This window comes from Ostrea edulis, chromosome 1 (assembly GCF_947568905.1).
Source record: "Ostrea edulis chromosome 1, xbOstEdul1.1, whole genome shotgun sequence".
Classification (NCBI taxonomy): Eukaryota; Metazoa; Mollusca; class Bivalvia; order Ostreida; family Ostreidae; genus Ostrea; species Ostrea edulis.
This window is the reverse complement of record NC_079164.1, coordinates 81,357,312-81,370,220: the sequence shown is the minus strand read 5'-3', so window position 1 is coordinate 81,370,220 and position 12,909 is coordinate 81,357,312. Positions and strand designations below refer to the sequence as shown.

At 35.9% G+C, this 12,909-nt stretch overlaps 1 protein-coding gene across 4 annotated transcripts in view; it reads right to left on the bottom strand.

Annotated features, from left to right (window-relative positions):
* Positions 1 to 12,909, bottom strand: part of LOC125678910 (H(+)/Cl(-) exchange transporter 6-like) — a 60,876-nt gene that overhangs the window by 7,563 nt on the left and 40,404 nt on the right. For 3 of the 4 annotated variants that reach the window (XM_048917707.2, XM_048917718.2, XM_048917733.2), the window contains 3 exons: positions 10,975 to 11,085; positions 7,944 to 8,069; positions 6,512 to 6,842 (listed from right to left, as the gene is read on the bottom strand). In XM_048917707.2, the coding sequence (XP_048773664.2) occupies positions 6,753 to 6,842; positions 7,944 to 8,069; positions 10,975 to 11,085 (327 nt within the window). In that variant the 3' untranslated portion in view covers positions 6,512 to 6,752. Of the gene's footprint in view, positions 1 to 6,511; positions 6,843 to 7,943; positions 8,070 to 10,974; positions 11,086 to 12,909 lie in introns of those variants that run through there. The other variant, XM_048917725.2, reaches the window with a different exon arrangement.

Genomic DNA, 12,909 nt, shown 5'->3' with positions numbered 1-12,909 from the left:
ATTGGAAATTGCAATACTTTTCCAAATCAAAATGCACGACTCCTCAACACTTAACACTACCATTCCTCACGATCAATTAAAGACCAAGCTTTATGGTATCATAGATAGCTGCAGTGCTTCTTCAATAATAAAGGAACTCAGAAATATTCATACCTTGTGATCAGACATTAAAACAATTACTTCGTCCAACACCATTCTGTGGCCTTCAGCACGACATTTAGATACATCGATGCCGTTTTATCTATTAGCAATACTCACTTTCATCCATATGTCCATTCTATGAAAAAGTGTAAATAACCAACAGTAATTAATGCCTCGAAGGAGTAAGAATCCCAGAATGGCTGGTCACAACCGCCATGAGCACTTAATCAGGTAAACGGAGTACTCCGTAATCAAAATTAGTATGTAAAGAACGGGCTAACAATTGGTATAAAACACGTCAGACAGCATTCGACCTAATGACAGGTAGTATTTGTAAATTAGATCGTTATTCTGACCATAAAATTTGCGAATTGTTGATTTTAAACGAGACTGTTGAAACACCTGTAACATTAAATTTGTCAGTAGCCTGTCTCGATTTAAATAAAAGACACCACAGAGTCGTCCACTTTCGCTTCATACTTATATATTTTATTGAAAGTAGACAGTAACAGCAAACTGACAACTCAACTGTATGACAAACGGGATGATTTCAGCTTTTCCATCGTCAACTTCCCATATCTATGTACCGGTAGCAATATTCCATTATTACCTGCATATAGTGTTTATATCTCTCAACTAATTCGATATGCAAGAGCTTGTTCTGTGCATGGTCAGTTTTTAAATCGAGGCAAGCTACTGACAAACAAGTTGATGGTACAGGGGTTTCAACAGTCTCAATTAAAGTAAGCATTTCGCAAATTCTATGGTCGTTATACCGATCTAGTTTGCCTATACAACCTATTATTGGGTCAAATGCTGTCTGACATGTTTCATACCGATTGTTAGACCGTTCTTGGCACGCTGAGTTTGGGCTGCGGATGGCTCCGTTTGCCTGGTCAGGATATAGGGTTCACGGCGGGTGTGACCGGTCGATAGGGGATGCTTACTCCTCCTACGCACCTGATCCCACCCCTGTTGTGTCCAGGGGTCCGTGTTTGCCCAACTATCTATTTTGTATTGTTTATAGGAGTTATGAGATTGATCACTGTTCGTTATCTTCACCTTTCATGCAGGTTATAATGGAATATTGCTGCATACATGTGGGAAGTTGACGATAGAAAAACTGACGCCATCCCATTTGTTATAAGTTAAGTTGTGAATTTGTCGTTAACATCAATAAAATATCCAAGTGTGAAGCAGATGTGGAAGACTCTGTGGGATCTTTTATTTCTAGTTGGTTTTTTTTTTAATATATCCAATCTTTGAGTATTGTGAAAAGATAAAATGTCGCCGATATATCTTCTCATATAGAAGCTTTTGAATAAATTCTGCCTCGTAAGAGCATCAGAACAGGTCAGCTAATAAAGGAGCACAATTCGTGCGCAGGGAAATTTCAGCAGACTCTTGGAAGAGCTGATTACTAAACACTACGTTGATACTTTCAATGAGGAACCCCATCATCATTTCAATATTAACTTCGGAGTACTTGTGCATATAATAAGAGTGATGTTTACAAAGTAATTTTTGGATTAGTGATAACAAGAAATAAATATTTCCGAGTTCCACATTTATTGAAAAAGCAGCTGTCAATGGTGTTAGCTTTGTCTTTAATCTATTGTGAGGAATGGTCCTTTGGATGAGGCCACAAAAAACTGAGGTCCCGTGTATAGATTCTCGAGAGGGACGTTAAACAATATACAATCAGTCATAAGTCTTTGATCGCTTCTGGTTTACTAAACACGGGAGGGTGAATGTTATGCAATTTCGTTTTGATGTGTCTAATTCGGGATTGTAATATTCCTTTTCGTATTTCGCCCATCGTCTGGATTAATCTTCGATAGAATTCATATAATTAAAATGAAGTTCCTTCGGCAATTGAAAGATCAAGGCTCTCTGAATTTCGGACCTTTTAAAAATAAGTGATTTCGGGTCATCATTTTCAACTATATCGAAATCACCAGTAATGACATGTCCAGCTGGACTATACATGAACAAGAACACTATAAAGTTTGTATGGCATGTCAAACGTTGCAATATTTGATCTTTTCCATTTGTATTGTATAATTTTCCATTTGTATTCTATATTTTCCATTTGCATTGTATAATTTTTCATTTGCATTGTATAATTTCCATTTGTATTGTATAATTTTCCATTTGTATTTTATATTTTCCATTTGTATTGTATAATTTTCCATTTGTATTGTATATTTTCCATTTGTATTATATATTTTTTTCGTTTGCATTGTATAATTTCCATTTGCGTTACAAAATCTTTCATTTGTATTGCATCCGAGGGATTGTTTATTTTGATTTGTTACGAAGGATTTCATTAGTTTAGGTCCCACTTATATTTAGACGTCACCAGCTGCAGGTGACGTACCACAAATAGACTTACTATGCTACATGTACGCGCACAGTGGCGTAACAGTGGGGGTTCTTTAACGTGTCAACGCCTGTCCCAACACGGGATGTCTGCTTTTAAGGTCACATTATCCGAAAGATCTGTGATTCTCACTTTTAGATAGCAATGCGTATGGAAAAGTATTAACTGGTTTCATGCAGCCATGACACGAGTACAACTCGAACATGCGACCTCACGATTACGAACCAAAGGGTATATCACTGAACTACCGCGATCGGTTCCATATAAGGACTAGTTGAACATACATGTAGCTAGCAATGAGGAATCTTGCGCCGGGAGACCCCCCCCCCTTCCCTTCACAAATATATTTTATAAAAGCATGCATGTACGTTTTATTTTGTCAGAACGCACTTGTTCCAGGGGACTTTCAGGGGCGAATCCAGGAATTGCGGTTACGGGGGCGCCACTTTGAGGCAGGGGGTCTGGGGGCCGCCTTCAGGCGGCCCCAGTGGGTCCAGGGCGAAGCCCTGGTAGGGGTCCAGAGGGCGAAGCCAGGGCTTGAAATATGTCATTTTTAATAAAGTGTTAGTAAAATGACGCAAATTTTAAGGGTTTCTGGAAAAATTAAGTTTTCTCAATAAAGTAATTCAAGAAATCAAAAGATTTTGTCATTTATTTCTCCGGAAATGGAAGAATTGATTGCTTCTTTTATCGTTTAATACATTTTTCTAAACAAGATGCCAAGATTTACCTTCAATTTGAAAATGGAGGGGGGGGGGGGGCGCCGGCTGCGCCCCCTCTTAAATCCGCCCTCCCCCTGCATCCCCCCCTCCACCAAGGCTTTGCACTGGACTCACTAGGGATCTTAAGACAGTCCCCAGCCATCCAGCAGTTTACTGCATCCTTTAGTTCAAAATTATCTAGATCAGCCAGTGGTTAAATAGGAGACTAGTTTGAATATGCTCATCATATTAGACGCATAAAAGCGATAAATTAATTGGGGATGGGGGTGGGGTTACGCCATTACACTTAGCAAATACCATTCCTGCGAAACGTGGCTCCTGAACTTTACCTCTTCAACATCTCGCGCATTACCAAATTCGATAAACGATAACTTAAGATTAATCCATTGAATAGTTGTAACAAACCAAACTCGATGTTAACAATTGGTGGGGACCCAAGGGCCGAATTAAGTCCCCCGAATCTACTGAATTCTGACTAAATAAAAATGTGCATGGTTTTCTGAACAGTTCTATTTTTTTTTTAAATGATCAGGGGGGGGGGGGGGGGTCGCCATTACTAGAGCTAGCTACGTATTTTCAAAAATAAATAGTCCTGCATGGACCTGATCGCGGTAGCTCAGTAATATATCGCTTGGTTTGTGGGCGAGAGGTCGTGAGTTCGAGAACCGTTACTGTCATTGCCGCATCAAACCTTTGACATAAACAAAAACAGTGATTGTTCCTTTGCCAAACACTCGGCATTTAAAAGTGAGAATCACGGGTCTTTCCGTAATGAACTTAAAAACAGATATTCCGTATCGCTGCACAGCCGTTGGCACGATAGAGAACCGTCATTTCTACGGTCATGTGTGCTAAGCACGTCTACAGATGTGGTACATCAATGACGTTAACTAATGAAATCCTTCGTAACAAATCAAAATAAACATTCCCTGGATACAATACAAATGAAAAATTATACAATGCAAATGGAAAATATAGAATACAAATGGAAAATTATACAATACAAATGGAAAATATAGAATACAAATGGAAATTATACAATGCAAATGGAAAATATAGAATACAAATGGAAAATTATACAATACAAATGGAAAAGATCAAATATTGCAACGTTTGACATGCCATAAGTTTGTAAATAAAAAAATTGGATTCGATAGTAGTATAGCGAAGCATATTTTGTAGGAAATACAGAGTGTAGCCTTAAACTTGAAATATGATAGAATACAAGACTGAACTTTTAATGACGAGGAATGTTGTTTATGTTGACGGTATCTATTCCTTTGTTAGTATTTAACTTTAAGGATTCGGAAGGACTATCACCCGTGGATGAAAGAGCCTGTGATGGGCAACAATTCAGTTTGTATTCTGGTGTTGAAAAACCCAAGTATGGACTAGCTTTGGCTTCTTAAACATAACGTATTCAAAACTTTCAATGGAACAGAGTAGAGATTTGTGGACCTAATTGTCTGTTGACGTAAGGTAAAAGTGAATTAAGTGAGACATCGTTATTCATTCCCGTGAACTCGAAATAAAAGTACCACAGTTTTCTACCTCTACTTCATATTTCGCAGTAGCTCAGTGGTAAAACGTTCGTTTCTTAACCTGGAGGTCGTGAGTTCGAGTTCAGCTCGTGTCATGACCGCGCCAAACCTAAAACGTAAGCATAGGTAGTGATTGCTCCTTCGCCAAACGATCGAGACATTTAGAAGTGAGAATCACGGATCTTTCGGATACCACTAAAAACGAAGATCCCACGTTGCGGGAGGTGTAGGCACGTTTAAGAACATCCACTGCTACGAGCATAGGTCTAAATTTATGAGGCTTCATTTACAGCTGGCGACTCATCAATATGAGGGGGAAATGTCGATGTGAAAATACAACCAAATCACATTTGGATAGTTTACTGAACATAAGCTGTCTGACAAATTTCATACCAACTGTTAGGCAGTTCATTACATAGTAATTTTCACGACAGATTACTCCAAATACATGATCAAGATATAGGGCTCACGGCGGGTGTGACCGGTCGACAGTGGATGCGTTCTCCTCCGAGGCACCTGACCCCACCTCTGGTGTGTCCAGGGGTCTGTGTGTGCTCTACTCTAAATTTTGTATTCTTTACAAGATTGATTACTATTCGTTATTGTCATCTTTTTTTATTATTGAATATTTACATGGTCATAGTGATGTTAAGGTGATGTCAAAGTTACCAATAACTATCCAGAAATCACCTAGTGTTTGCACAGTATGCTAATTTGAAAATACAATGGCTTTGAAAATGGAACTCGTGCTGACAACATTACATATTCGAAATTCTTGGGGGAAACCCTCTGTTTACTACATATTTTACAACAAACATGAACACTCGCCAATTTTGTGAAGTTATAGTTCATACGCAGAAGACGTAGACAAGTAATACTATATTGACTTTTACTAAACAGCTATACCAAAGCTAAACAGACCATATTCTAACTTAGTAAAGCGTTTCATTTTCAGAAATAACTGAGCCACCTTATTCAAATTTGATCAAGTTATCCGAAGAATTTTGTTCCAATGGCAATGTAGATACTTTATGAAGTTTTTGAATAAGTGAATCTTCTTTATTTCTAAAATACAATTTCACATTCTTTATTTCTAAAAGATTTCTTTGTTGCACCCTCAGATCAATAGGGTCATCAAATAGAAAGAAAATAAGCCAAAATCTTATTCATTTCGGCAATAAACGGTGTGATGTTATTGATTACGCCCAAATAGGACTTAATTATTTTAATTCTTCAGGGCTTGCTCTCAAGGATTGATTTATTTCTTGTTTTGAAAATTTTCTCTTTGTTAGACAGAGGGGATTTTCTTTTATCGGAGACAAAGTCCTTGTGCTCGTCTACTGTCCAAAAAAACCCATCACCCACTAAGTTCCTGAATGCGACAATCAACAGCTGGTGGACTGTTAGTCCCCGAGGGTCTCTACAGCCCAGTAGCTAAGTACTTCGTTACTAGCTTGGAAATACGGATGTATATTTAATTGCTGTTACAAAATTTAGAATTTCATTTCAAAATTAAGGATTATCTCCCTCACGCATAGCTCTTATCCTTAGACGAATTTGACTCCACTTTTTTGGCAAACAGTTTTTCCTTAAAATACCTCTAAATCTTCATTGTTATTTCGGATTTCAAACATTTCGGTTGAGCATCACTGAAGAGACATTATTTGTCGAAATGCGCATCTGGTGCATCAAAATTAGTACCGTATAAGTTTTACATGAATGTGATAGTTCCCTTTATATGAAGTGTTTAAGTTTGTACAAATCACAGTCCCTGGCGTCAATATAGGGCCACATTTACAATTAAAAGATTTACATAGGTATCTATCGGAAAAAATCAAAATACAAAGAAACAATAATGTGTCCAAATAATAAAATAATATGCAATCTTTATCATGCATTATAGATATAGAAGTTTGATTAAAGTGATACTCGGTACAATCACGACCAGGACAAAGTGTTCAGAGGTTACAAATATATCTTGAGGACTAGGTTGGGTAATAGGCATTTCTGGTCCAGAAATCTAAAATTCTTGTTTCCTCCTCTGGAATTCGGTGACTGAAAATTGTCAAAAATATCAATATTTCAGTCAATCATTCGAGCGGAAATTATGGGACACATATGTTGACAAAACTGGATTTACAAGATTTACTTATCTGCAACAATACGATACGAATATTAACATGTGTTATTCTTACCAGATTTACTTATCTGTAACAATACGATACGAATATTAACCTGTTATTCTTACCAGATTTACTTATCTGTAACAATACGATACGAATATTAACCTGTGTTATTCTTACCAGATTTACTTATCTGCAACAATACGATACGAATATTAACCTGTGTTATTCTTACCAGATTTACTTATCTGCAACAATACGATACGAATATTAACCTGTGTTATTCTTACCAGATTTACTTATCTGCAACATTACGATACGAATATTAACCTGTGTTATTCTTACCATGGTTGACACATGTGGCCCATACTCTTTGAAAGCCAACAGGTTAGGAGATAGCAATATTTGCTCATTACAAAGAAAATTATGGGACATCAGTATATCTGTTAGGAAATTCATAATTCACTGCTCAAATTATCATGTCATATATAGGAAATTCATAATTCACTGCTCAAATTATCATGTCATATATAGGAAATTCATAATTCACTGCTCAAATTATCATGTCATATATAGGAAATTCATAATTCACTGCTCAAATTATTATGTTCCCCAAACGGAGAACAATCAGTACTAGTTATCAATGTACTACCTGATTAACAAACAAAAAAAGCAGTTTTGTTGGATTGTTTTTGGTGTAGCTTTAAAGGGGGGCATGGACACGTTTTGAGCTGAACATTTGTAAATTTTATTTTTCCATTTTTAGAAGATTAGAATGCCTAACTAAGGTATTTCCAATGGTCAGAAAAAGTTTTAATATCAGTATAGTCAAGGTACAATTGAGAGACAGAGCTCACAATTCTTTGTCATGTAAACAATGTTTTTGTTTACATAGATAACCTAGCAAAAGTTTCGTTCAGATAAGATTTTTTCAATTTACAAGTGGATTCTGATCACAATTAAATACTTCCCAGTGTTTGTCACGTCACATTGCGAACTTCCCATTGGATTGGATCCTAATTTTCATACTTACCAATCCCATGTGGTCCACAACTGGTAAATGTCTCAAGCCCATACTCCGAAACAGGTTAAATACTTGAGGCACGGGCGTGTTTGGGAATACTGTATACGGACAGGGGTTCATGTATCCACTTATGTCCTGATAAAAGAAGTCGGGACACATTTTATTCTAAATTTAAAATGAACTGTGAAAATGGATATTTCGAATTTCGAGTACATTTCAATAAAAATACAAGGAATGGTGAAATATTTCAGAAGATCGCATTTTCGCTGTTTATGCATTCAGGTGTTAGTGACGCAGTAGGGGAGTAGCGGAATATTGACTGATTTCGATACACGTTTTTCTGTGAAAAAAAAAAAAAAAAAAAAAAAGGGCTGGGCGATCGCGTTAAATTAATCGCATGTTGTACGCCTTATAATAACCAAATCTTGTTGATATTGTTTTTCGCTTGATGCCTACGAATTTAATTTTCAATCGTAAAACAACTGCATCATGCAACTCACAACACCCATTTCTGAATGTGTTTAATTTGTCTACTTTCTGTTTGTATTGTACAATTCCTTGTTGTATCTATCGAATAATCCGATTCCTGAGATACGCTTCTTGATCTAACGAAATATCACGCTGGCTATCCCATACTTCCTGTACTGTATTAGGAGATACGATTAACCAAGATAGGCGACTCTTTGACCACAATGAGGGAGTGGGGCATTATTTATCTCATGATTATTTGTTCTTTAAGATCCATGAAGGGTAATAGTTTGACCAAGATTAGTCATTCTATAACGATTCTTTAGTGGATGGATGAGCCAAAACTACACATCAACTAGCACCCCGGGACCGATGAAAATCTTCGTAATTAAGAAAATAAGCTACAATGTACATATTCCATTAATCTAATTATATTGAATAAATCAATATGATTTGCTATCGAATACATATACTAATATTACTAAACTCGAATATCGTGCAGATGTAGCATTATAGAATGCAAATGATACAAATACAAAATTAAGAAATATGAAATCATACAATTATACAAATTAAAAGAAATAGAAGAAATATTTAATACAAATGAAAATCACACAACACAAATAGGGGGTGGGATCTAAATATATGTTAAAAAACAAGAATTGTATAAGTAGAATATTACAAAGTCTGACATATCATGATTTCCTCAGCAGGTTTTACTTCATTGCACGGAGTGATGAATGACGCATTCTTCACCATGTAAAACACCCAAGTCACATTTGTAATTTATTTGAAATATATTTATGCGCTATGATTACGTAATTGTATGAGTATTCCGATTAGCGCGCATAACCAATCGAATACAAATTAGTTTTCAGGTTTGCAAGAGTCTGGTGTGAATATTGGTATTGTACAGGTGGTAATTAATTCTATTTTTAATTCAACTCTACGTTTGACTGACCAATGGCTTGAGTTCAGAATTCTGCGGACCAATGGATTTCATTCAATGTTAATTTATATGCATGTCTTACTAACCCGTGGACTATATAAAGTAAGAAATCCGCCAAAATCTCTACCCTAAGCCTACCTTTACAATTATAGCCAATCTTGAAGTTCATATCGATTCACTCGATGTAAATATAATATTTTTTATTTAAAGTACTGAATACCTGGTAAGATTGTAATTCATTTGCTTGTTAAAAATATGTAAAGTTCTATACTGGAAGTCGTATTAATATTCTAATGACCATCGTTTTTCGTAAATTTCTTTTTGTCTTTGTTTTATGTATGTCTATATGAATGCTGTTGTGTAATACTTTTATATATTGCATTTCTAGTCAATATGCGGGTATGTCTCCCAGCCAATTTCTAGTCAAGATGCGAGTATGTCTCCCAGCCAATTTCTAGTCAATATGCAGGTATGTCTCCCAGCCAATTTCTAGTCAATATGTGGGTATGTCTCCCGACCAATTTCTAGTCAAGATGCGAGTATGTCTCCCGACCAATTTCTAGTCAAGATGTGGGTATGTCTCCCAGCCAATTTCTAGTCAATATGTGGGTATGTCTCCCAGCCAATTTCTAGTCAAGATGCGAGTATGTCTCCCGACCAATTTCTAGTCAAGATGTGGGTATGTCTCCCAGCCAATTTCTAGTCAAGATGCGAGTATGTCTCCCAGCCAATTTCGTACTGTATCTATGTTTAGGACTCACATGTTTTCGTCTGTTCAAATAATTGGCAATCTTTTACACCTCACATGTTTTTTTCTGTTATGATTTACATGGAAACAGGGCTGCAATGTTGCCTTGGATGAACAGCAAGATTTTAGCAAAATTATTGTCGTGTGTGTGTGTGTGTGGGGGGGGGGGGTGTTTTCCATTTTGTCTAAGTCTACCCCTTCTATTCCTCCAATAATAGATTTTCATAGACCGACCTAGCTTTGTGCTGTATGAAGCAAAACAGTGACCCTGCGACAATCGTGATCTCCTAATCAATGTGGGATATATAGCAACATGAGAATCTCACGAACAAATATATTTTGTTTCTTTTGAAGTAATGTAGCAATTTCAATACATAAATAATTAAATAAGTAGATGAATAAATAAATATCAGTAAAGACATTAACCCTCCCTTGTACAATTTTATTTGCAGATATATGTAATTCTAAACTTTGACACATTTGTCATAGAGACATGTTTTCCCTCGGAATTTCTATGATATCACGTATGATGAATTGTTGTGTAAGAAATTGTAACGTTTGATGATTTATTCATCAAGCTAAGGCGGTTATCAATGAATTTTTCCATTTCATTATTAGATGCTACGTTTAGTTTTATACTCCACTGGGATGCCAACCATCCCATAGTCTTACACAAAATACTAAAAACACCTTCGTCACATAATTTGAAAACGGGCATTGTTCACAAGCAAAATTAGTCTTGATCTGAAATCGCAAAATTAATTTTATCTATCACAAATATTAATTTTGCAGTTCGGTGATTTCAGATTAGGACTTGTGTAAATAATGCATGTAAATATTTAAATGTAGCAGTACACGAGATTGTAAATTCTTACCATGAGCGCGTCTTCCGGGGCGGAGGACAGCTTGGTGACATCATGTATATCTGGATAGCGCGGGTAATCCTTCGTTAAATCTTCATACGGGATTTTAGGTTGTGATGTATTCTAAAATCAGACAAAATAACTGGTTCCATTATCATTTTGTATATTTTAATTATATTAGACCCGAAGAAGTGTTACAGAGGTTTCAAAAGTCTTCTTTAAAGTCACCATTTCGCAAATTCTATGGTCGTTATAATGATCATATTTGCAAATACAATCTGTCGTTGGATCGAATGCTGTCTGACGTGATTCATACCAATTGTTAGACCGTTCTTTACAAACTGACTTTGACTATGGATTACTCCGTCTACCTGATCAAGATATTGAGCTCAAGGCGGATGCTACCGGTCAACAGAGGATGCTTACTCCTCCTATGAACCTGGTCTCACCTTTGGTTTGCCCAGGGCTCCGTCTTTGCCCTACTCATAATTTTGAATCATTATTGGTATGAGATTGACCACTGTATTCTTTATGGGATTTATAAGATTCAACATTGTTATCTTCACTTTTCATATACATGTACTCGTACATGTATATCCCTTATGGTGGGAATATCAAAAAACAAAAAATACACGCAGAATTCTACTACCTTTTAATTTGTAGATTTGGATAATTTTGTAATACTTGGATGAAGTTATAATTTTCAACTTTACGCACTCTGATTACAAACAAGTAGCCTGATCGATGAAGTGTTTTAGCTGGTTTTAAACTTACATGTATGATTGATTATAGAAAGACATAATTCTTGTAAGCAGAACAATGAAGTAAAGAGACGCTCACGTGGTGTGGACTATTAGTATTCTATGACAGGTAAGGTAGGAACTGGTACGAGCAATTTCTAAAGTGGTTTTACCATCTCAAAGTTAAGAATATTGAAAATCGATCATCTTAATCTTTTATGCACTTTATTGATCGTGAAAAATAAACATTTAGTAGATAAAACAAAAAGAGCAGGATTGTGGAGTCCTTTTTGTACCAGATTTAAAACAGACCATTTTATCAGTCGTTCCATTGGAATATTGCAGCGTGAAGCTAAATCAGTTGACTGAGTTATGGGCTGTTTCGATGGGCTGTTCGTCGTTGTACGAGTAGCTACCTCTGGACGTCGTCAGAGAAATGCATCATCTCTCTGATGAAACAGTAACCCGAGTGACGAAGTTTTATTAGGAAACACCAGAAGAATTACCAAGTTAAAGTTCATTTATTCACTCAAACCACATTATATATGGTACATGAGGTGCATTAAATAAACATACATTTGAGTAAGAATAAGGTCAAAGTATGTACAAATATACAATATACATGTAGTGAAAAAGTATTTACAAAATATGTTATGAAGGACAGACTAACTTATAGATTTTTTAGATAAACATGCAGAGTTTTTGAAGTGTTTTAACCTTACTGGTAGACATAATTTCATGAGATTTAATAACATTAGGTCTTGTGTAGTACCTACTGTGTAAGTGTTCTTTTCTAATGCACTGTATTTTAATATGTAAAACCTATAATGGAATTCGTCTGCAATTTTTGATTCGTTACACAAAACACAGAATCTTTCATTTCATGGAATACTAATCCACCTGCCAGTGTCTACTGGAAGGCCGTGATTTGTGGTGCGAAATTTAAGAAGAATGGGCCTTTAAACAATTGACAATTTTTCTAAATATTTTTCAGGTCCAAAGTCTATCTTAAAAGTTCTGTATATTTTACCTTTAGATGAAATGAACATATCGCTCGACCATGTTTGAATAAACTGATCCTTAAGTCTTTGTTTGACAGTATTTGTTATCCATTTACGTTAGGTTCTCTTGTTGATGCCATACATTTGAAAGTCCACACATGTTTAAAATTCTATGAATACATTCAAACCAGGTTTTTTTTTAACAG